At 41.1% G+C, this 24,504-nt stretch overlaps 1 protein-coding gene across 2 annotated transcripts in view; it reads left to right on the top strand.

Moving 5' to 3' along the window:
• The first annotated feature begins 3,030 nt into the window (after positions 1–3,030).
• The window catches only part of KPNA1 (karyopherin subunit alpha 1), a 52,052-nt gene continuing 30,578 nt past the window's right edge, over positions 3,031–24,504 (top strand). Inside the window, exons 1-5 of one of the 2 annotated variants that reach the window (XM_062633080.1) lie at positions 3,031–3,131; positions 15,254–15,387; positions 18,058–18,165; positions 20,006–20,105; positions 20,675–20,769. In XM_062633080.1, coding sequence (XP_062489064.1) covers positions 15,259–15,387; positions 18,058–18,165; positions 20,006–20,105; positions 20,675–20,769 — 432 coding nt within the window. In that variant the 5' untranslated portion in view covers positions 3,031–3,131; positions 15,254–15,258. Of the gene's footprint in view, positions 3,132–3,207; positions 3,223–15,253; positions 15,388–18,057; positions 18,166–20,005; positions 20,106–20,674; positions 20,770–24,504 lie in introns of those variants that run through there. The other variant, XM_062633086.1, reaches the window with a different exon arrangement.

Raw genomic sequence — 24,504 nt, 5'->3', positions numbered from 1 at the left:
TGATACTTCACACAGATGGGAGAAGCAGAACCAGTAATGTTCTGTGTCCCCTCCATGAGAAGAAAAAGATCAAACCATTTCCCAGAGCCCTGTATCAGCTCCCTGTCACTCTCTGGTGGAGGTTTGCCCTTTACAGCTTAACTCCCTTTGGTGCCCACAATAGTCTATGCTTTCTGCTCTTAGAATTGTCACCATGCCCATGCTCCCATCATCACCAACACGAGAAGCTGATACAGACAGTGATGGCAGGTTTCTCCTCTGCCTGGGCAGGGGTGGGCAGAAAGGGAGCGGCAACAGTGCAGAGCTGAGTAGCCAGGCAGATGTGCCTGGCCAACTCCTGGGACCCCTACGAGACTCCCCAGCTCCAGCCCCTCCACTGCACAGTGAAAGGGTCCCACCAGCCACTGGGAGGAAGCCTGAAGGGTACCGCTCCCAGTGTCACCCTTCCTCAGCCAAACCTGAGGAAGCAAAGGAGAGCAGTCACGTTTTACTGAGTGTGCACCCATTAAAGCATTTCATGGTGAGTTTCATGATGAGCATTTCATACTCATGGTGAGTACAGTCATACGGGAACCACTACGTGTCAGCGGGGCTCAGGGGTGCAGATAGGGCATGCACTGCTTCTCCCTGGTCAGTGCTCACCCTGCAAAGACACCTCCTGTGACCTGCTGCCATATGTGACCACTTTTTAGCACCTGAGTAACACAGAACATCTTTTGGCTGTGGTGGTGGTGGCGGCTCTGAGACCCTAAGTCACAATGAACTGGTTACTTTGCCCTTTCTCTCTCTATCTGTGAGGCCCCAGTGACTCTCATAATTTGAAACAGTGCAGACAACTGTGGTTTTGCTTTTAGGGCTGAACAAAATGTCAGCAGGTGACAACCAAGGCTTGCTGGTGCCAATCGTAATTTAGTAGTGCTAAATATGGTTAGCAATCTGGCTCCATGGCCTTTTTTAGAAAGGGCTGTACTATCGTGATACCAGTTTCTGTCATCCCATTGGACTGGGGAAAATGGGCCAGTGGTAATATGCCTAAACCCAAATTTCACCCAATCACATCATGATCACTGATCTGTTTACCCTGTCCACTTCCCCTCTCTCCTGCCCCCAGTCAGTTCAGGGTCATTCTTCAACCTTCAACACCGTCATCATCCTTTTAGACTGTGTTTAAAACCATGCTGCTTGTGTGCCTCACTTTATGTGAAATAAAACTTCTCAAAAGTTTGTATTACTGGTGAGGAGTAAACTCCCTCCCGCTGAACTGACCCAGATTACTAAAATATTTGCAGCTTCAGAAGGAGCTGGATTTAGATCTCTGTGTTTACAGACAGTCTGAACCCTGGCAGTACTTTTTATGGTTTCTCTGTGTTGCCCAGTGATCACACAGACCCAAGCAGCCTGCCCTGGGCCTGCCTTACACTGTTGGGTACTCTGCCTCGCAGCCTGATGCAATACAAACCTCTCAAGTTTTGCAAATCCTCACCTGCAGGTGATGGCTATACTCCAAAAAGGCACCATCTGTGGTGGCCTTTTAGGGCAGGGGGTTACAAGAGATGCAGAATGAATATAGTTCACTGTGCCTCAAAATGTGTATGTGGTAGAGAGAAGGGAGCAGAAGAGTGAAGGCAATGGGAAACATGAATTTCATCCTTGTACCTGCGGCACACCATTGCGTTAGCTCAGCTGCACCTGAAACCAGGCTCTCAGCAAAACCAGGAGGACTTGCAGATCCCAGCTGCTGCCCTTACCTGTGCTAATGTAATTCAAGGTATCTCAGGAATGCCAACCAGTGCTGTAACCAGACCTCCTGCTGCAGTACAGATGTGCTTACTGGTAGGATGTGAGAAGCCTGAAATCTCTGACAGAAAATTGTTTTAGTTATTTTTTTTGGTGCAAATACTGTAGGAGAAAGCTGTTGCCTGCCTTCTTTAATCTCCCTTATCCCAATTCTGTGGGTAAAAATGCTGCGCTATATAGGCACCCTATGAAATATACCTATGTATTTGATATGTATATCATATATGTATATCATATATGTCTGTCCTGTATGTCATCAATGTCTATGTGTACGTATGATATGTATACAAATGCATGTATCCATACAGGAAAACAGGGCAGCGTGCAAAAGGAATTTAATGAGAAGATGGGACCGACACGGGACATGACCAAACCACCTCAAACCATTTACATGCAATCAGTCCTTTTCAGTCCCATATCCCTGTTTTCCCACACTTGATCCTGTGCACATCACCTAGATCCATCCTTTTCCCGCCTTTGGCTCCTCCCGTGAACACACCCTTATGAATCCTGTGCAATCCCCACTCTTCCCCTGTATCACATCATGTGTCCCACAGCCCTGAACACAGCAACCCCCCAGCCCTAAAGTCACTTTGGGGCTGAGGGTCCCCTGGGAGGGTCCCAGGATGTCCCTTCCTCTGAGTGCTTAATTTGGGTTCCCACCTGCCACGGTGCCCCTGGGGTGGGTTGATGGCTCCTGGGATGGGCCTGGGAGCAGCTCAGCAGGGTGCTGTTTGGGGTCCCCCGACTATTATCTCCTTGTGCTCCTCTGTGGGTGTGCAAACGAGGTTTTAGCACACAGACTAAACCATGTATCTACCTCAGCATTCAACATCGCTGAGCAGTGGCTCTTGTGTTTTTTTGTGCTAACTATACGCCCTGCAGCCCCGCTGTACGCGTGCCCGCCACGCCGCCGCATTGCGCTTTACGATCAGCTGTGGAGCTGCGAAATGGCTTCGCTCTCCACCGCACCTTCAATGCGCGCAGCTTGTTGCGATGCGGTTTGTGGTGACACGACAGCGGGAGCACTAACTGAAGTGGAAGTATCAGCTCCTTAGGTCATCCCGGGCTGGAAACACCCCTGGAGAACGGGGTGTCCCTGTCCGTTTTAACCGCTGCCGGTCATGAAGCACGATACGGCCTAACGCCGCTGCGCCATCGCCGCAGGGCTCCGCAGCTTAACGCCCGGCCGCCATCGCTCCTGAGCGGGCTGTGAGCCCTGCCACCTGCGCACTGCCGTCGCCAGCCAGCGCCGGCCAGGCAAGGAGGGTGCGGCGCTCGCGCGCCTAGGGCCCGAGAGGAGACAGCGCCGGGCCGGGCCGCGCCGGCAGCAGGTACGGGGGGGTGGGGCGAGCCCCGGCTTCGGGGCGGCTGCGCGGCGAGCCGGCAGGGGTGTGGATAGCGGTGGAGAGCGGCAGCCGGGCGGTGAGCGGGGCGCGAGAGGAGGCCCGGCTCCGGGCGGCGGGAGGCCCGGGTTGGGGGTGCTGCCGGCGGCGGCGGCGGGAGCGGGCGGGCCGCGCGCGCGCAACAGGCTGGGGCCGCGCGGGCGGGGCGGAGCCGGTGCACTGGGAGCTGCGCGCGTGGGCTGGGGTCGCGGCCCGGTCCCACTCCCGCCCGCCCCGGGGGTGCGGGAGCAGAGGGAGGGAGTCCCGGGGAGCGGCAGGGCCTGCGCCGGCGGCCCCCCCGGGGCTGGGGCCGTGGCGGTGGCGGTGGCGGGCCGCGCTCAGCGGGAGCGCCGCGCCCCGGCCGGAGGAGCCGGCAGGGTGGCGGCTATGGGGAGTCGGAGAACTCCGTGCCGCAGGGACGGGCTTCGTGCTGGGGGAGGGGGGTGTGAGGAGCGGCAGTGCCTCGGCTCGAGGGGGAAGGAAGGGAAACTTTTCTCTGGGTCTCCCAAGATTGTGCGGTTGTTTTTTGTTAGCGATCTTAGTTGATGTTACAAAAGCTGTTCCTTCTCCCTGCATACATCAGCCTATATCCCCGCCGCACCATCATCTCATCGACTAATACGCGACGAGGCTTTTGCGCCTTCTCGGTAGCCGTGGTGGCCGTTTCCAGCTGTCATGTCTTTGTAGACCTTAATAACCACCCGAAACGTATCCCATTCATAATCTTTCGATTTGTACTGCTCGTACAAGAATACACGTAACGATGATTTTAAGCTTTGCCTCATGAGGGCGTTTCACGAGAACTGAAACTCCAAGCTAAAAAGATACGTCATGGCCTGTGAAAGTACCGGGCTGCTGTTTCTGCAGAATTCCCAAATGGTGCTGAATGGTTGTGTTTAACGCTCCCTTTATCCTTTAGTCAAGCTGCCGTATGTCCGGAATTTTTTGTTTGCTGGCATGTTTTCTGCTCTCAGTGCTTAATGTTGATGAAAGATTTAACAAAGTCGGATATTTTGATGAGCTGTACGGAACTGGGATTGCAGTTTTACCCCCATAAACTAGTTATTTTAAAGCCATTTTGAATATACCTGTGGCAGTTAATATTTAGAAGAGTTAATAGAACACTGTAAATTTGTAATTTGAATCAAGCTAATCTTTGGTGTATCTGGCTTTGCTTTAATTGTTCTTACTGCAGCATGTGCATTGACATGTGAACTAGCTCATTCAAGACAAGTTTGTTTTTACTTGAAGTGTGGTTGAACCTTTTAATTACCCTTTAGACGTACCCACGGGCTCAGGGAAGTGAAGAGTAGCTTGAGGCATAGTAACATAAGATGACAGGAGAAGTACGGGCTTTTCTCAGCATGGGTTCCCCGTGTCATAATCTTGCAAGCAGATGCACTGATGCTTCACTTCCAAGAAGCCTGGCTATTCTGGGGGCTTGGGACACCCCCCTCCCAGCCTCTAAATAGAGTCTTTGTTATACTCCAGCTCTCCTTCTGATGTACCAGGATGACAGCATTTGGCTGTCAGCGTGCAATCTGATGATATTTTTTTTGTTGTTCTCTGCTGTTATGTTCTCTGTGCCCTGTCTTCAGAGCTAACTTACTTATGTGGTCCTGTGTATTCAGCTGAGTGCTGGTTCCTGGAGAAGTCATTTAGAAAGGGAAAAGCAGCACATGTCAGCAGCACTGAGCAAGGACACTTATAAGAACTGAAAGTATTACAGTCAGACTTTGTAGCAGTTTCTGAAAGGTTCTTTATAGAGACTTTTAAGTGGGAATGTTTGTTTAAGCAGATTGTTTGTTAGTCTTATTTCCACTTCACTGTTTCAATACAGTACTCTTCTTTCTTCCCCCCCTTCCCTCCTTCTGTTAAATAAGCTAAAGTGAACAGAATGGTATGTTTTGTTTTAGATTGTCCTGTATCTGGCAGGCTTGCTTTAATATCTTTCTGTTTGTTTCTCCACAAGATCGTGGAATTTTTCATCAGAAGTGTTTTACAAGTCCTAGAGGGAGCAAATGGGGGGGCTTAACTCTTATCCTTAAGAATACAAAAGGAAACCATACCTTTAAAGGCAACTGTAAAGAAGTTGCTAGGTTGGAAAATGTAACTTTGTAGAAAGAGGTGAGAGGTTAATGGATGTACAACAGTGCTCTCCAGAAAAATGGGAATCAAGTCTGTGTGCAAAAGCATAATACATAGCAGAATAAAAAGAAGGGGGAGAAAGAAAGTGATATGAATTAGGGTTAAGGGTTTTAATGTAAATTTGAAACCTAAGGGGAAATAGAAGAGTAGCAGCAAATAGCTAAACTTAACAGATACATTTAAATACTTCTGAAGGCCAAAGGGAATAGTGACGGAGCCTCATAGGCTATGAGCAAGTCAGGAAAAAAAGACATTAAAGGAATTACTCACTTGATGAAATGTTGTGAGTGGCTGAAATGTCTAAACAGGAGGTTCTGGAATGATGTAATGGACAAACATCAAGTTAGAAAGACCAGACCACCTCTTTTCTCAGAGAACAAGAGTATAGGCTGAACTGGCAGGAAAATTATCCAGTCTCATACTAAGAGGCTAAAGCTTAATGACAGCCCATGTTTGAATGATATAATAGAAAGCTGATGTAAATTGCAGACATAAGGGGCGGGGATATGATAGCAAGTAATTTTTTTTTTCTGCTTTGAAGAAAAGATAAAATTCCATCTGTAGAAATATCAGTACCTTGAAATTGTTTTGAAGAAGGGAGAGGAACTCTGGAAAACCAGCAGAGGTAAGTTTAAACAAACCACTCAGTGGAAAACCTCTGCTAAATCTAAAATCTGTGGAACAGTAGGACTGGATGTTATATTGTACCACGTCATGAATGTCTTTAACTGCATTAAATGTTGTCCAGCCTTAATAATGAATTTTGTGGATAAAAAGTAGAGGTAGTTGAAGGCACGTGACAGCCAGTAAATTTCATCAGAATTAGTTTTAAAAGGATGTTGATAGTAGGAGGGTTTGAAAAAGTGGTGGGAAGTAATGGTAGCTTTGACATTGCATTGTTGCTTCTGTTGATCCATTCTTGTGAGGCAGGAGTAAATGGATTTTAGTGACAGAAGAAATTTTAAGTTGGGATAAAGTGAATACTTTCTTGAAACATAATTAATGCTTGGTGTTGTGAGGAAGCAGAAGCTAAAGGCATTAGAATTGAAAGAAATATGACTACATTCCTGGATGCATATAATCAGTAATAGAGTGTGCCGTAAGATTTAGCTAGTTACTAGCTGCCAAAAACTTACTTATGATCTACAGTAAGTATTCTTTTTCTCTTTTTTGGTTGTTCAGACCGCTTACCAGGCTCAGCGAGAGGATTCATATGTTCCATGAGAAACAAACCATTGTGACACACACAGACCTTTATTTAGTTTATTTGTTTTACAGTCTGTGTATAAAGTTGAGATTAGACCCAAGAGATATGCTACTTTTAGAAATACCCTGTGGCTAAACATCCTGAATGTATTTATCTCGGAGCAAGGCATTGTAAGCCACATCTAGTGCTGAGCTTATGTTTGAAAGCAAATTCACCTGTTGATACATGAAGATGTCATTTTGGCAAACAAGCCACCTTTTGATGGCACACAAACCGCAACTTACCTCTAAGTATAGTCAGATAATAATGCTATAATTAGTGTTAGATTGTTGTGATGTGTCTTTTGCCTGAAGCAGGATGAGATTGCCTCTTAAAAGACGCAGAGTTCTTTCACATAGCTTCCACACGATCAGCTCTTTGACTATCTGTATATTCTTGTTTTACCTTTAGTTTTTTATATGGAGAAATGATCAGAAGGGAAGTGTCTGTGAATGTGCTGAGTGTTGGGTTTGAGACCTTATGATAGAAGGGATACTAGGTGTAAATGGGATAAGGGAGGCAGAGCGAGCATCATCAGGCTTTAAATTTCCTGTGGATTTCAGCTTGATGCGACTAGTATGTCAGTATTATGTGATTGACTGGGTGTGAATGTCCAAAGCTAGTAGAAATCAGAGTTTTACTTACTGTTCTTTTGCACACATATCTTGTGTAATGCTGAGTCACAGTAAATTTGTTGAAGGCAAATTTGTCATCAGGGGAGACATGAGGTAGGTTTGGTTTCAGTGCCTGCTGGTATTCACAACCCCAAACAGAAGTGACTTGAAACTACAAAGTTAGCTTAATTAATAATTGGTTTATTTCTTAACCTGATTTGTTTTAAAGTGTCTGGAATTTCTTACCTTCGTGGTATGAAATGCTGAAAAGTGCACTGTTGTTCTCTTGTAAAAAATGTTTAGGCCATGTTAGAATGTTAAAAATGTTAGTGTGATTTCTATTTTCTGACAGATGATGACTGTCGAATAATAGAGATGCCTCTTATTTTTCAAATGCTCTGTTTTTTTTTTAGATATGACCTTACAGAAAATATGTTGTAGGTCAGCTTGTTCTGTAAGTGCAGAGATGACGTGCTGTAATCTTAATAGAAATAAAAATGAATCTCTGCTTTAAATGACAGATTACGTTTTAGTTTGGCACACACGAATAAACTTGTTATTTGTGTAGATGGGCACATTAATGTGAGGTTGTGTTTTTTTTTTCTCTTGTTAATATAATCCTATGCAGCTGAAAAGTTTTAATTCCCCATCACTAGTAGCTTTGTTTTATGACTTGTGGGAACTTTTTGGTTTCAGGTTAACTTTGGACTGGGGGGTTACAGAAATTAGAGTGGAGGGGCTTTTCATTTAAACTGATTTATTGTGCTGCAGTGACTTTCAGTGCAGTAAAGGAATTTTGTGTTTGCAGCTCAGATCAGAAAGGCTCAGTTAAAAAATTTGTAGATGCTTTCCTTTTGACCTGGCTTTGAGAGTCAGTTTTTTTTTTTGCTCTTGCTTAAGTTAAAAGCTTTCTGGAACTTTGAAAGCTGTATCTGCTGCCTTGTTAAGTCAAAGTAGTAACTCAAAGCATCTTGGAAATATCATGCTGATGGTAAATGTATAGTGAAGTGCTGGATACAATGTGTCTAATCTTTTATGACACTCCTGCCCTCCTTGGTAAAACTGTTTTCCAATAAAAATGGTAAATGCACTATTACCTAATCCGTGGTGCTTCTTCAAGAGAAAAAAATGAAAGGGTGAGGAATTAAAACAAGTGTAATCCTTAAACTTTCAACAAATCGACTTATGTGCCCAGTGGTGTGGCTGTCAGTGCACTTGGCTGCTAGTGCAGACTGGTGTGTGAGGCTGGTTTCTGAAACAGCTCCAAGTGTCAGGTAATTTGGTTTCTGGTAGTGTTTGGTTTTTTTTGTGGTTTTGAGTGTAGACTAGGCAGATCAGGGTGCTGGTGAGGATTTTCTGAATGTTACTTGGGGGTATACTCAACTGACTCTTCAAGATTAGTCATTTTGCAGAAATAGCTTTGGTATGGGGGTGATTTACTTTTATTTTAACCACCTTTTCAGCCCTTTTATTCTGTGGAAGGTGAGGTCACATTGACCAGATATACAAACTTGACATCAGTTGTCCTCAATGCTGTGTAGATAATGCAGTTTATTTTCTCCTTTTTTTTTGCTTGCTTTTGAGCAACAGTCAATATTGAGGGGTTTTAATTTGTGATACCAGGCTCCATATTGTACAAATTGCATGACTTTTCAGGCCTTGTATTAGTTAAGTTTTGAGGTGCTCCCTTTTTTAAGCAAGTATCAGTCCAACTTGTTAAGTGGTCTACAGCTAGAACATGCCAAATTTGCTATAGATTAGGTGGATTAGTGCTTGTTTTGCGATTTCAAAGGTTTATAAATGAGGTAGAACAGAAACAATTGTGAATTAAGGCCTACTTCTGGGCATGGAAGAACCTAATGGGACTAGGAAGCCTGCAAAATAAAGTAGATATGAAAGATACAGAGATGGACAGCAATTCCATGAAGAAGTCCTCTTTTTCCAGTATTTGTCAAAAAGGCTCTAAAAGTCTGAACCCTGATTCAAGGCTATATTTTGTATCCATGTCTAGCTATGCCTTTTATGTTAAAATTGAAGCTCCTTTAATCTTCTGGCCTTTCAGGTAGTGGAAGACGGTGGTTCTGTTTCTTCTCCATTGTTCTTGTGTGGTGGTTGCCCTAAGAGTGTGAGTCTCTGCTGCTCTGCAGAGGGAAAAGTGTGTTGTTCCTGCTAGTGAATAGCATTCATGCCTACTGCTGAAGCTTTCTTCCCAAGCCACAGAAAAGGAAATCCACAGGATCGTTTTGTTTCCTTGTTAGTGTTTGTTAGGTTTTGATGTATCATCAGCAAAACTTTGAAGGTCTTTACAAATAGTGTTAACTGCTAATTTTGTAGGGCTTGAGACGTGTTTCCCAACCCCATTTTACAGCTAGAGGAAGTTAAGCTCAGGTTTTTGAATAATGAAAGATAGCTTTTTGTAGTTGAGATTGTATATCCTTTTGTCTGGATATCCTGAGCTTTACAAGAGTCTGAAGGCATTTGAAATTAGAAAGTTAGCACTCCTATTCCTGAGGTGATATGGGTGTTACAAACCTCTGTAACTCAGTATGCTTTGTCAAATAGCTTTGAAAAGAAGCAGATACAGCCTCACCAAAATGTTTATCTGGTTGAGCCATTTTTTTCAAACAACAGGAGGTGACAGTAAAAGTCAGTCTGCTGATTTTCTTTCTCTTTTTTTTTCCCCTCAAACAACATTGTCAGCAGTGTAGAGACTTGGTGGATGTGTTTTCATCTCTCTAGGATGATGGTAAATGTAGGGTGTTGTTCTAGTTTTTCCGGGGAGATAACATTAATCTCAGTTGATGACTTTATTATTAAGACCTGTTGTTGTCTGTCACCTTCAAGAAAGCTGACAGTTTACTTCCACAAGATTTATATACTTTTTTTAGCATCCTGGAAACATTGCCTTAGAATTGCCAAAAACCAAATAAGAAGACCTTTACAAAGGCTACACTTCACTTGGGGTGGGGAAACCCCAAATACATTTGTGGCCAAAATGATGGATTTTTAGGGAAATGCGTTAATGAGAGTAATGGATAACCAAGTGCTGCTTTCAGGATAGTTTTAAAAATTGGATAGATTTTCCAGTCTCTCGCTAAGACTGTCAGAAGATGATGCATCCTGTAATCAGAGCTCAAACATTTGCCCAGGCTGTGCTGTAGGTGTTTGGAGTGATGTCAAGAAGCATGATTGTGAGGCAACTTTAATTTTCTAAGAGGTCTCTAGTCCTGTGGCAGAGCCAATAAGCAAACAAGAATTTCCTTGGGAGTAAAGGTTTTGTAGCATAGCTGAACTATTTCTTCCCTTGAATAGTCCAGCTTCTCTCACTGCTTGGAATTCTGTCTTGGCAGTTCTGTTTCCTGCGTGGGTTGTCCTTTCAGGGCTGACAGTGCCTTTTCATTGTCGCTCTAGCAGCAATCTGAAGTGGAGACAGCAGTTTGGTGGTACAGCAGAGCTCACAAGTATGCTTCCAGTGAGTCCTTTCCTTCTGACAACTGCCTCTGTTAGGAAATGTAGACTGGTAGCATGTCAGATCATGGATCTTCAGGAAAACTTTTTCTATCGCTCACACCGTTTCTCTTCAACTTCCTTGTCAGCCTTAATTTTCAAGTCATCTTGTTCTGATGTGTTTCCACTGGAAAGGAGAATTTCTTGTACAGGTCTACACTTCTGAACTACTTACTTGTTTTTTCTTGTTCCCACTCCTGATTTCAAAGAAGGAAAATTTGTCTAAACCGGTCTTTAATATCAGCAGTGTATTTGGTAATCTTCGTTTCAGTCATCTGGGTTATATATACTATTACGGAGTTCTTGGTTTGTAAAGCCTTTGTTTTTACATCTGGATATCTCTGACATGTGGCATATCCAAGAGTATTAATCACATGGCATTCCTTCTGGCAAAGCTCTTATGTCTAGTAAGAGCGATACCTGATTTAAGAAGGCAGGGAGTTCATTTTTGTTCCTATCTAGATGATTGCTTGGGACAAGGTAGGTCACCGCAGGAAGTCGCTGCGTTTTGCAGTGCCTCTGAATTTCTTTGACTTGATGAGCATGGAGAAATGCAGTGCTTTTCTTTTTTCCCAGAAATGTGTGCTTAGAACACATCTGCATATGGTAGGGTACTTGTCTTGATCAGCAAAAACCGCTGGGGATTGTAATGCAGACATTGAGGAAGAGGTGGTGTTCTTAGTTTTACTATAGATTATTTTTTCATGGCAGCTAAACCGAGGGGGAGAAAGTGTTTGGGTTTGAGAGGTGCTGCACACAACCCCAAAGAATACACCACAAAAACTCACTGAGTTGCCAGAGGATTTATCTGAGATGGGTGTATCCAAAATTGTGGAAAATACTCTGCTATGTTTAGGAAAGTAAAGGTGGATAGAACATTTCCATGACGACCACACATTTTCACCAGAAGTAGCATTACTTTTGATAGCGCAGAGAAGATCCAGCCTTTGCTATTTGCTAGGAAGCAATTACCATGGGTGAATGTAAAGTGACCATTGAAAGATTTTCAGTTAAGCCACAACAAAGCTGCTGATAGCAGGTGAGGCAATTTGAAGCTGTTTTGCCTCTGTGGTATAGTCTGGGGGAAAGGCTGCATCCTGAAAAATGGAAAAGGAGATTTATAGCAAACAATCTTTGGATGACTGTAACAGATACAGGTTGTTGTATGCTCACACTGAGTAGGTCTAAAGGTGTGGGCTAGATGAACTCCTTGATGTGGTCATTGAATTTTTCACCAGTAGTCAGGGAAGTAAAAGTAATGATGAAGAATTGATTTTTAGGAGACACTGAGGATATTACGAAAGCTGCTTTTAGTAAGTAACTGGCTTTGATAGGTATACAGGTTAGATAGGCAGGTATATAAAATGGGTATGTGATTGTGTGTTGGGATTTATACTATGAAATAAATTATTGAACTCATTATTAGTTGGATTGAATAGAAAAAACTGTCTTCCCAGTTATTTAGTGGTAGGAATTGGTAGGAAGGCTTTACTCCCGAGTAAAACACAGTGCGCTATTTTTTAAGTGCACACATTACTCAGAAGGGATTAGTCAGCAAAGTGAGTTGTCTCGAAAGTCAGAAATGAGAATAGCCAAAAGTTGCATCTAAAGCTTGTAAAAGATGTAACCAAAAGAAAATTCTTGTCAGGCTGTTAGGTAGAGGGGCTAAGGTAAAGTCAGAGAATTTAAGTAATCCTGTGCCTGTATTGCCAATAAATGAAACAATGTAAAGTACAACAGGAAAGGGTTAATAATGCTCAGAGGAAAATGAAAATTATTACCTTAAAGTCAGAAGAGAAATTGATTGAAACTAGCACAAAAGTTGGGATATGAGGGGAATGGGTACAGTGAGGAAGAACATGCTTAGGACATTCTGATGGTGGGGTTGGATGGTGTCATTGATGTTCAGAAACCCTGGGGCATCATATGGAGGGGCTATGTAATAGAAATTAGGTGAGAAATTCAGTATTAAGAAATGAATATATTCCCCATCAAAGATTTCTTTAAGAAATTTAGAGATTGAAACAGAAGGTGGCAAATGATCTCAGGAGTTATCGAAGTCCTGCAGTCCCCAGTAGTGGCAAATACAATCTTGCGAGTTTGAGAAGGCATGTTTCAGGCAAAAGCGGAGAATTGGGCCTCCAAGGATGCTGGAGAGGGACTCTCCATCAGGACTGTAGTGATAGGACAAGGGGAAATGGGTTTAAACTTAAGCAAGAAGAGTTCAGGGTAGATGTAAGGAAGAAGTTCTTTACTGTGAGGGTGGTGAAGCACTGGAACAGGTTGCCCCTTTACCAGAGAAGTGGTGAATGCTCCATCCCTGGCAGTGTTCAGGGCCAGGTTGGACAGAGCCTTGGGTGACATGGTCTAGGGTGAGAAGTCCCTACCATAGCAGGGGGAGTGGAACTAGATGATCTTGAGGTCCTTTCCAACCTGAACCATTCTATGACTCTATAATTACTAATAGTGTCCCAGAAAGCCTGAGGTTAGGCTCACAGAAAGCCTTATCTGTGCTGCTGTTTGTGCCTGTGTTTATTTATGTTTAAGGGCAGATTGCTGCAAAACTATTTTCTTGTTAGGCATGTCCTTTGAGCTCATGATTGTCCATCTGATGTTTGAGTTAATTTTGCTGATTCTGTGACATACCAAACATGTATTTCAAAATGTTTTAGAAACAAAAGAAATACTTTACTCTTGAGTATTTGTTAGTCTGAACTTCTTTTCACTGTTAAAATCCAAGGCTTCCCCAAATAGTTTGCATATTTAATGTACAGGTAGTAGTCAGTTAAACCGAAAACGGAAGAAAATGTTACTGCCAAGCATATTGCAAGAAGCACAAGCATTGTCAGCTCAGACTCTAAGAAAGAAAAAAAAAAAAGGTGAAGTAAGCAGTCCCTAAGCTCTAAAGAATGATGTAGGGAATTTCTGGTCTAATGAGATTTATCTTTTTGTAGGACCTCTATTTAAAAAAACAAAAAGGCCATTTCAGGAAGAGCCTTTTCAGCAGAATTAGGCTGAATTACTTTCCTGTATGCTCAGGTTTTTATGTTTCACTTTCATTCGGTGCGATTTGTGACTGACTGATATTGAACACAGTAGTTTTGTGTCCCTTACCAGTTTTTTAAATCCCAGTTGGCAGAATCCAGTAACATTTGAAGCGATGTGTTATGTCTTTGATGAAAGTCAGTTCTGATCATTTGGAATTCTTACAAATGGTTGTCAGGTAGCAGCAACTTCAAAAGAGGCTCTAATAAGAAGCACATTTGGGTATCCTTTTTTTAAATCTCTTAAAACTCTTTGTGCTAACTGAAAGAAGAGGAGCTGCAGACTCAGTTACACCTTTGGTGTATTTTAAATAGGAAACCTAAGATGATGAGAGTCTGTATACACTTGTGTTGCTCCATTTTAAAGTAAAAAGTGCACAGGAGATCATTTATCACCTGGTTATTCTGTGCTTGTGGAATTAGAGGTAGGTGACACATTTAATATAACACATTAGGGCATTCGTAAAAAGACCTTTAAAAGCCACATAGCATAGTTTCCTAAATCTTGTACTACAGAGTTGCAGATACAGAATCTCCAATACACTGCAAGTATCTGTGTGAAGGTGCATGGGAATCCCAGTCTTTTTTGGATTTAAAGGGGGGATGTAATGAGAGACGTACCAGCAGAACAGAGCACTTCAAGACCTGATATACACCCCGTTGATTTAAGGGGAGTAGGGGAGTAGTCTTTCCACACAGTTCTACAGCTACTGTTTTATGCTAAGTAACTCCAAAGTGCAGCACTGTACATGTGAAAATCATCATGGGTAGCTATAAATGCTGATCTACTGAGTTACATAAGACAATACTTGGAAGCCAGTGGCTGAAAAAAGGCCCCTCTAGATAAGCAGTGAGTGGCAGGATTAGAGGCTGCAGGTGTGGAGGAGGGGAAGAACAGTACTGCTGCCTTTTGCAGGAGTGAGCATTTTTGGTGGTTAAACCATCCTTACCTAAAATTTCACTCTCAATTTAATTTTTCTTGAAGATGTTGTCTGGATAGAAGGAACACAGGATTGTGTTGAATTAACTTAAAGTGTGGATTTGGAGGGAAAAAAAAGGCTGCTGTACTGACTTGCAAACTGAATTAAACTAAAAAGCTAAGACCCCCTCATTTCTGAGTCAGTTTGGGTTATACAATTAGTTTGGCTAATTTTCTGTGTGGAGAAGTGTTAAGATTTATTAGTGCGGTTTTCTTTTAAGCCCAGGTTGTGTGCTCTGCCTAACAGATCTCAGTTCCTTCTTAATAAAATATTTCACTTTCTGATGCCTTGCAGCCTTGGAAAGTAAAATGAAGATTTGTTGATCTGATGTGAAGAACTAGCACATCAAAGTGACAGCTCTGTGAAATTTTGCTTTACACCTTCCAAGTTATTGTAAAATAAGTGATGAGATATAGAAGTGGCTAGAAGTGCTTGGCTAACGGATTGAGATGGAGACAGGATATAAAATGCTGTACTGTTGAATAGGAATTCTTTTCTGACTTCTCTTTTTTTTTTTAATTGCTTTGTAAAGGAACCATGACGACCTCAGGAAAAGAGAATTTCCGACTGAAGAGCTACAAGAACAAATCTCTAAATCCTGATGAGATGCGTCGCAGGCGGGAGGAAGAGGGTCTTCAGCTACGGAAGCAAAAGAGAGAGGAACAGGTACTGTACTACAGTTGGGGTAACTGTAACCAGTCCTTAAACAGTCTTGTCTTGCACCGTCTCTGGCTCTTTGCTTCTGCCAAGCCCCTTGTTAGTTGTTCCTGCCCAGTGAAATTCATACATAGTCTGAAATCAGTCACCTGCAGACCTCACTGCCTCTTCTGCAGGCTTTACAGAACTGTGCTCCTCATTCACTCAAGTGTAAGACTGGCCAGAGCAACTTAAAGGTGATTTGAACAAAGCTGTCTGACCTTGCACAGCTTGCACTGAGGGCGACTTGGGAGTCTGGTTTGTTTTTTGTTTAGGTTTTGGCAGTTTTTTCCTTCCCCTCACCCCCTGAGTTGTGCTGTCTCTAATCCCTGTTCGAAGAGTGGGAAGCTGGTGTGAAATGGAAGGAAACATTGCAGGTAGAATAGGAGCAGAAGGCCTCACCAAGTCCTTATAAGTTGCAGTAATGATTTTCTTGAGGGAAGAAATAAGTTATTGACCTCATTCTTCTCAGTTTTTTGTCTTTAAGTTTCAGTTCATGAAGTAAAAAAAAGCTCAGGCTATGTTTATGCTCAAAAGGCTGGTACCTTAAGTAGTGGATTTAATATGTCTTGTATGCAAAGTGATCAAGAAGAAGATGCTTGGAAAAGAAGCTTCTCTGCCTCCTCATGTCTTGCTGGTTCTTACAACTTTGTTCACACTGCCAGGTGGCGGGTGTTCTGCCGTTTTCTATCTTATCAGGAAACAGCAGCACTAACAAGATGTAATGGTTTAAGCTCAGCTGGCAACTAAGTACCACACAGCTGCTCTCTCACTCTCCTTCCCCCCTATTGGAATGGGGAGGAGAATCAGAAAAAAGGTGAAAACCCCATGGGTTGAGATAAGAACACTTTGATAATTGAAATAAAAGTATAATAATAATAGGAAATAGAGGAAGGAATAAGCCCTGCCAGTGATGCACAATGCAGTTGCTCACCACCTGCTGATACCCAGCCTCTACCTGAGCACCGATAGGCCCCTTCCAGATAACTCCCCACAGTTTCTATACTGGGCATGACATGCTGTGGGATGGAATACCCCTTTGGCTAGTTTGGATCAGGTGTCTTGTCTCTCCTGCCTCCTGGCTTCTTGTGCCCCTCCTCACTGGCATGAGAGCACGAGAAGCTGAAAAGTCCTTGACCACAATAAGTACTACTTAGCAACAACTAAAACACTGGTGTGTTATCAGCGTTTTTCTCAGACTAAAGCCAAAACACAGCACTGCACCAGATACTAGGAAGATAATAAACTCTATCCCAACCAAAACCAGGACACAAGACATGATGAAAAGCATCTTCTGATAAAAACAGGTAGCACTGAACAGTTCTTTTTGTTCTTAGTTGTGTTCATTGGAAGCTTTAGGGGATTGGTTCAATTTCAAATAAAGTTATAATGAAACCCTTTTCATCAGTGTTGAGGTTTCTGGAGTTAGAATGAAGATAGTGTGTTTTCAGTGGTAGGTCAGGTCTAATCTATTCTGTCCAATATTGTTTTCAGTGTCAATACCAGATGCTGTCAAGGCAAGGCAGGGTGATTTCTAGGAGGGAATTACAATACTTCCTGTTGATTTTGCTCGGTATGTGCAGGTAGTATTTCCAGACTATTGGTTGCACAGAGTGCCATGGGTCTTCGTACATAATACTAAATTAGGAAAATGATGAGTCATTTTCTGTCTTACTTGTGCCTCTGAACTCTGTGGAGCAGATAACCACAGGTTGGCTAAATAAAACTTGTGGCAGTATTTCCTTCTGTTAAGGAAAGTTTTTAGTCCTAACTGGACTAACAGTGGAGCAGAAGTGGAGCCGCAAGCAGAGTCTGCAGCTCTGCAGTTTTGGACCCTATATAGTTGCTTCTCTTTTATGTATTTGGCACATGGCTGATTGAAGTTTGTATGTGTTTTGGTTTGAGATTGTATTTGAGCGCGTTTGTTGAGCTCGAGTGGGCACATCATACAGTAGCTTAGAAGGAATAACATTCTGTAAGGATGCCTATCACTGATCTGGTGTTGCTGTGGACTTGGCAGTTTCATGTGTTTTTACTGTTTCCATCCTCTCCGGAGAGGAGAGTAACAACAGCAGGTCTGTTGTCAGGTCTCTGTCTTGCCAGTCTGTACTGGTGCATGTCTGACATGGTTCAGTGCTGCAGCCCTGCCTCCTGAACTCAACAGGCCAAGCGACACCCCAAAAGCCATCTTGTTATTGCGAATATTTCTTCCAGTGGGACAGTTGGATTAAGGGGAGAAGTTGTAGCCTCTCTAGCTCTACTCATGACATCCCACACTGGGTATTTTCTCTTAAGTGGTAGTAGCAACCAAATTCTGTTCATCCCGGTATAATTTCAGTCCTATGTGATCATCCTCCAAAGCCCTCTCATTCTGGCTTCTGCATGTGATCTACAAAGATCTGTTACACACTGCAGTTTTTCAGGTCTTTTGAGTCCTCAGCAAGAAAACACTTGTCCAGAATCTATAGGTGTCTTGTAGGTGGAGCCCATTGCTGTTTTCATTTACTCCATGACTAAACGTTCTTCATTACCTTGAAGAGGAGCCATGTAGCCAGTGTATTAGCTTCTTTCAGGTGATAGTGTATGCCGTTTATTGCAGCCTGGTATTTACTGTGTATCTTAAATACTTTATCTCTTTAGCTGTTTAAACGCCGAAATGTTGCAACAGCTGAGGAAGAGGCGGAGGAGGAAGTGATGTCAGATGGTGGCTTCCATGAGGCTCAGATGAACAACATGGAGATGACTTCTGTAAGTGATGAGAAAGGAATACACAGTTTGTTGAAACTGGGGAGGCTTGTTGTGCAGTGACTTGAGGGGAGTGGAATTTAGAAGACAACTCGTAAACACCTGTCTCAGTCAACTGCCTTAAAACAGATTACGTGAGAGAAGAATGTTATAGACAATGGTTGCTTGGTGGATATACTTTCAAGTGAAAGAAAAAGTCATTGTTCCAGGCAGACTGATTACTTCCAATATGAGTGATTATGGATAATACTTTATGATGACAAACTATTGCCCAGGGTTGGGGTTTTTTAATCTGAATTTCATAATGCTTGAAATTTGAAAATACAAACCAGATAATGTATTATTGCTGTTTACAAAGTAAGAAGAGGCTCAGTGGAAATCTTTGTTAGTGGACTTTGAGGGGCAGCCATTTTTAGCCAGGATGTTGGAAATACAGCTAAACCTAGCTTATCTATGTGCATGTGTCTCCTAAACTCCCTTCCAAGCCAGAGTTTCTCCCTAGAGATAAAACTTTTAGTGCAAATTAGACTTTTCTGCTTTCTCCCTGTTTCTCTACCATGGTTCTCTCCCTAGAAAGAAAAATGGTAAGGGATTTGGGCTATACCAGAGAGGTTTAAGGAAAGTGCAGTCCTCACTTTAAAGTCTGATTACTGGTCTTCATCCTTTTGTTTGTACTCAGAGTATAAAAAAGTTTTCTTAGAAATCAGGTTGGATTTGGTTTCTGTTGGTTGTTACACCACCTTAGAAAACTACACAGTAACAGAGAAATGCCTGTGAACAATGGGGTAGGTCACTAATAGAATGTATTAGTTTACCCTTCAAGATAGCCTTTATATGTCAGACAAGTCCTAAATACCACTTAATCATTTGTTTGGAAGCATGTATTAAATGAATAGTTAGTAAAAGTAAGGAAAGGAGCCTATCTAATTGTGATACTACCATTATACAGTTTATTTCAAGTATCATTGATTTCAGGGTCTTAACAGTTGCTGTTAGCTGTTACAGACAATGCTTAAGTATTTTCAGCACTGTTACTGTGTGTCTGTCTATCTAACAGTTTGGATCAGATCTGTCTTAAGGATTTAGATACAAAGAAGTGGAAGAAAAAAATCTGACTTTCCTTATTCTTCTTACATGGGTTTATGTGTACAATGAAAAGAATGTCAGATTTTTACCTGGCATAAGAAAGGTCACTGATTTAATTTAGATTCCTTAGTGGAAACATCAGTATTATGGAAAATTTAATACTCTTACTTGATAATGATGACAAGCATTAGGTTTGTCCTCTAAAAGTGACAGATCCTGTACATTTTGGTGTAAGAGAATGAGTCAAAATGTACATGTTACAGAAACCTAAACAATAGCATACTCGAAGTGGTGTTCTTGCATAACAGTAATTGCTATTCCAATTTAAACTGCCTTGTGTCAAAGTGGACAATTTTACATTAGTGTTAGAGGAGGGGAGAGAGGATAGAAAGGGGAGAGAATATTGGTGAGACATTCTGAAGAGTGATTTTGGTGTTTTGGTTTTTGTTTTTTTTTTTTCCTCTATGTAAAGTAAAACTTGAATCTTGGCTTCCAGAAAGAAAAGACTACATTTAAGAAAGATACTGCTTATGTAGATGTAAATAAGTTTGTACTTTAATAAATGTATTTTTAATGTAAATTTATTTATATTTTAAACTTATTTGTTTTTCATCATGGTCTTATGTGTTTACTCAGTAAGAGATAAAATTAATACTGGTTTAGCAAACATTGTAACCTTTTTACCATTAATTTCAGATTTTGTTTTCGCTCTTGCTCCCTATCACTTTCATTCTGTTTTCCCCCACCTGAATCCTAGAGTGCAGTCATCACCTCTGATATGATTGAGATGATTTTCTCCAATAGTCCAGAACAACAGCTTTCAGCCACCCAGAAGTTCCGAAAGCTTCTTTCTAAAGGTAAGGGCTGAAATTACTTGGAGAAAATGTTAAAATGTCCCTGGCACGTGTTTTTGCTTTGACAGCAATAAAGACTGAGTTTCATACAGAATTTGGGGGTGAAGCTCTGTTTTGCAAAATGTCAGCAAGATGTATATAATAGTCCTTTCCTTGTGATTTTCTTGTATAACTATTAAGTGATGCAGACATGATGTCTACTCTTGGATGTAAGTTTAAATATTGTAGGTGGTGTCTCCATGGCTAAAATATGCTGATGTAGCGATGTTTCTCTGCATGTGTGCATGCCAGAGTGATTTCACAGAACTGCTGTTGTGAAGTAGGTATGCTTGAGTGCATTAGTGTTTTTAGTCATGTTACTTCATTACCTCAAAATTCAGGCTGGAGTCTTCCTATGGTGACAGATAGGAGTCCATTGTCTTTTAGTAAAGCTAAAGTAATATTGTAGAAAAAAAAAAACCCACTCTCAGAAAAGAGGAGTAGTCGATATGTCAGTGGATATTATTTTGATGAATTTGAGAATTTCCCTACAAATAAATGAATGTATCTAACTTGCTCTTTATTTTACACAGAACCAAATCCCCCAATAGATGAAGTCATAAGCACACCAGGAGTGGTGGCCAGGTTTGTGGAGTTCCTCAAGCGAAAAGAAAACTGTACATTACAGGTATACAAATATAAATATGTCTTCCTATATTAGAAAGGCATTTGGTGGTGAAAGTTGGTAGAAAAAGAAGTCAAATATTTGTTTAATTAGCTTTACTTCTCTCTTTCTTCACTAGGTTAAAAATGCTATTTTAACTGTGGAATTTTTGTAGCAAGACCTCTGGGGACAGGGCTGAGAGATAAGACCTCTTGAGTTGCTATGATGGGGTCTTTCCACTTCATCATGTAACAAAAACAGAGTTTGAAATTTGGACCTCAACAGATGAAAAGCTATCAAACTAAACTTTAGTGTTTGTCTTTTTTGTTCTAATTGAAAACAGTTTTATATCTTTAAAATAATGACTTAATTTTTTGATTAAATTAAAGGAAGTTTAGAATTGGAATCTGTAATGATAAACATAGAAATCTTGAAACTTGCTTTGATGGCAAAAACTAAATTGTATCTGCTACAGTGGTGGCTAATTTGTCTTGACGTTGCTTCTCATTTCCAGCTGTCCCTTTTTCTGATCAGAGTTCTTTCTTCTGGGGTAGTAGGAAATGCAAGAAAAGGAATCATTTAGTAAAAGAAAAAAATGTTAACAGGTAACCATTAAATACAATATATAGGTTAGAGTCAGTGTTTTTCAAAATGTATAAGGCATTTTTTAATGCCATGTGATGTCCAAATTTTGGTGAGTGGAGATACACAAAAACATGGATACTTTTTTTTTCTTGAACAGTAGAAAAGAAGTATCATTTAGAGGAATTACTTTTCAAATTGATATCCACAGAATTACAGATGTCTGTTAGCTACCTTTGAAGAGTCTGTGGGAGTAACTGAGGGTATGTATCAGATTTAAGCCAGTTGATTTGCAGCTCCAGGAGAAAGTTTATAAGTGGTCTGATGTAAAAATGGTGGAATGCCTTTTACTACTGATAGGACTCTAGCATGGAAACATAAGACAGGCAGATAAAGGGGAGCAAGCTTCCCTTTTTCAAGGGCATATTTGAATAATAAGGGAAAATAAAGGTAGAGGATACTTCATCAAATGCATATGTATCTAGTTTAAAAAAAACTTCAGAAGCAGTTGTAGACTGAGTCAAATTACTGTGGCCTTACTGGTGTAATGTGTATTGTATTAATTTTTACACAGAAAAGGCAAAAATCAAATTGAAACTTCCAGGCTTTTCCTAAAGTTTGAAACAAAGCATTTAAAATATAAACCTGAACACATTTCTCATGATAGTCCATTCCAACTGATTCATTTTCCATCGTCTTGCCAAATTTGCCTACCAGCTTGACAGCTCAGGGACTGCAGGTAGAACTTTTTTTGCTGTGAACAATTAGGAAGTTCCTCTTGACCTGACTTTTTAATACTTGTTTTTGCTTTGTCAGTGTTTCTAGAACTGTTCCTTGGCACAGGCAAAGATTGGGTGTGCTGTTCTAGGCATTTCAGTGTCCAGCCTAGCTGTAGAAGGACAGGATTTTTCAGTTCATTCTGGAAACAGTGAAATATATTTTTGCTCAGATACTATAGGTATTTGTATGGTGAATTGAATATGGCAACTCTTCTGTGTTGATGAACTTGGAACTTTATGTAGCTTTATGCTCTGATTTTCTCCTGTGTTGTCAATGGGAATATCTGGTAAAAAGTAGGTTTCTAGTATCAGTGGTAGGAAAGCATAATTTGTCTGGAATTTCTCTGTATGGTTTTTACTAAGCAATTTTAAGACTTAAAAAGGTCCCCTTTCTCCATGATTACTGAAGCCTTATGTGAACGAGTAAATTTGTCTGAAGTGCAAAATCTTTTTGTGATGGAGATGGAAATCTTAAGAACAGAACAGTACTACACAGGTACAATGATTATCCCTTGGTTGAGGTTTTCGTCCTGTTAACGAACTTCAGTTGTCATGAAGTATTTTGGTTTTCCATCTGTTGCCGTTTGCGTGTGGCTTTTCCTTAGTTTATACATCATGGAGCATCAGGTATCCAGCTGTGGAGAGGGAAGAGAAAAACTGTCACTCTGCTGACCTTTCTGTAACCTACACCATCTGAAATGTTAAGTGGTCCTCACACAAGGGCATCATGTAATTTGCCCTTGATTCTAATTAGGAAAAGTTCACTTTAACAGAACTTCATTTCACAAAAGGTGGGGAGATCTTATGATTAGTTTATATAATCCAAACTTACTTTATAAATATTGGAAGTACAGATTTGAGCAAGAAGTCTATGCTATTTGGTCTTACATTTGTTTGAACGGTTTATATATGGTGTTTCTTCTCCGTGTGAGTTTGTGAGTTGTGAGTGGTTCAGCCTGGTGACATCCATTAGGAAGCCAAAGGTTAAGTTCTCAAATATGAATAAGAAAACTCTGTGGTTGAAAGATGACTAATAATCCTGTTAATACTGCCTCACAAAACACTGGATGCTTACTTCAGAGAAAGTAAAATTACAGGAAAGCCCATACACTTTGTTGTCCTTAAGCTCTCACCTAAACGTTTTGCTTTGAGTTCTGAATGATGAGTGTTGCAGTTTTGACATCTTATGTTTCTGCTTTATTGCAGCCCATAATCTTTCTGTATTATGGCAATGTATTTTGGAATCGTTTATTCTGGTCACATTTTACCAGGAGATAATTTCTCCTTTAGTTCTTCAGGAGGGGAGGATTTTTAAAACTGATGTCTTTAATAACTAGTAACACTTAAAAATGAAAAACTTTGCACAATTCCTAGGCTTCATTGCGGAATTCTTATTTCATGCCCTTTTCAGGATTCTCTGTGTTTTCTTAGCAGGAATTGCTTCTATGGTTAAATCCTAAATATAAGTCCTTGCTGCTCTTCAGAGATAGTTAGACTTGGAAACTATCAGGATTTTCACTGGAATACTGCTGGATCAGTATCAGTTTAATAAAATTCATTAGCAGTGTCAAAATGGGTCCTTTGTAGCATACAAGTGTCCACTTCCACTGTTTGTTGAATTTTGCCTTTTCATTCATCTTTTAGCAGTCTTTCGTTCTCTAGATTCTGAATGTATTTGATAGGATTTAGTGTAGTGTAGTAATTTTTTGACTGAAAAACATGCAGAAATCTTCCAGAATCTAGATTTCTAGAATCTGTATTTTTTGAGGTCTGTCTCAGGTAGTGTTAAAATTTGCATTTCAGCTTTGCATTTCTTAAGTTGAAGTAAAGCCATCATACAGTAATAACTCGTGGCAGCACTAATGATCACCAGAGTTTGAGAGGAGTATTTTACTGTAGTTGCAGAGTTCTGCCAGATAGTGATCATGAAGCTGGTGGGGTTTTTTGTTTGTTTATTTAAATCTCTTATTTGTATTTGTATTTTTTGTTTTTGTTTTCTTTTTTCTTTTTTTAATGGCTTTTATCTGCTTTATATCCATCAAGTTCTGTCAGTGTCTCTGCATCTTCAGGAAAATCATTGCTAATTCAGTGAATGCAGGTATCAGATGTCTTGTGGGAAGACTCAGTTTTTGTGTGTAAGTTCTTAGTTGGTAAGGAGAGGTAGTAGAACAGACCACAGGCAATAGATTTGCATAGCAAGAAAATAGTATTTGAAAAAGCACAGCAAACCTGATCTTGTTCTCATAAGGAACTTCTGCAAGTCTTGATTTCAAGTGATATTAAGACTTAAATGTGATTCTCAGACTTTGCAAGTTGTCTGTGTTGGTTAGTAATATGTCATGCTTTCCCTACACACTTCTTTCTGTCTGTAAGACATTTGGTCTTCAGTCTTGGTGAG

Source organism: Pezoporus occidentalis, unplaced genomic scaffold (assembly GCF_034315485.1).
Source record: "Pezoporus occidentalis ecotype Australia unplaced genomic scaffold, CSIRO_AGI_Poc_V1 ctg111, whole genome shotgun sequence".
NCBI lineage: Eukaryota > Metazoa > Chordata > Aves > Psittaciformes > Psittacidae > Pezoporus > Pezoporus occidentalis.
Note: the sequence above shows the minus strand (reverse complement) of the source record. Positions and strands in the feature narration are given on the sequence as shown.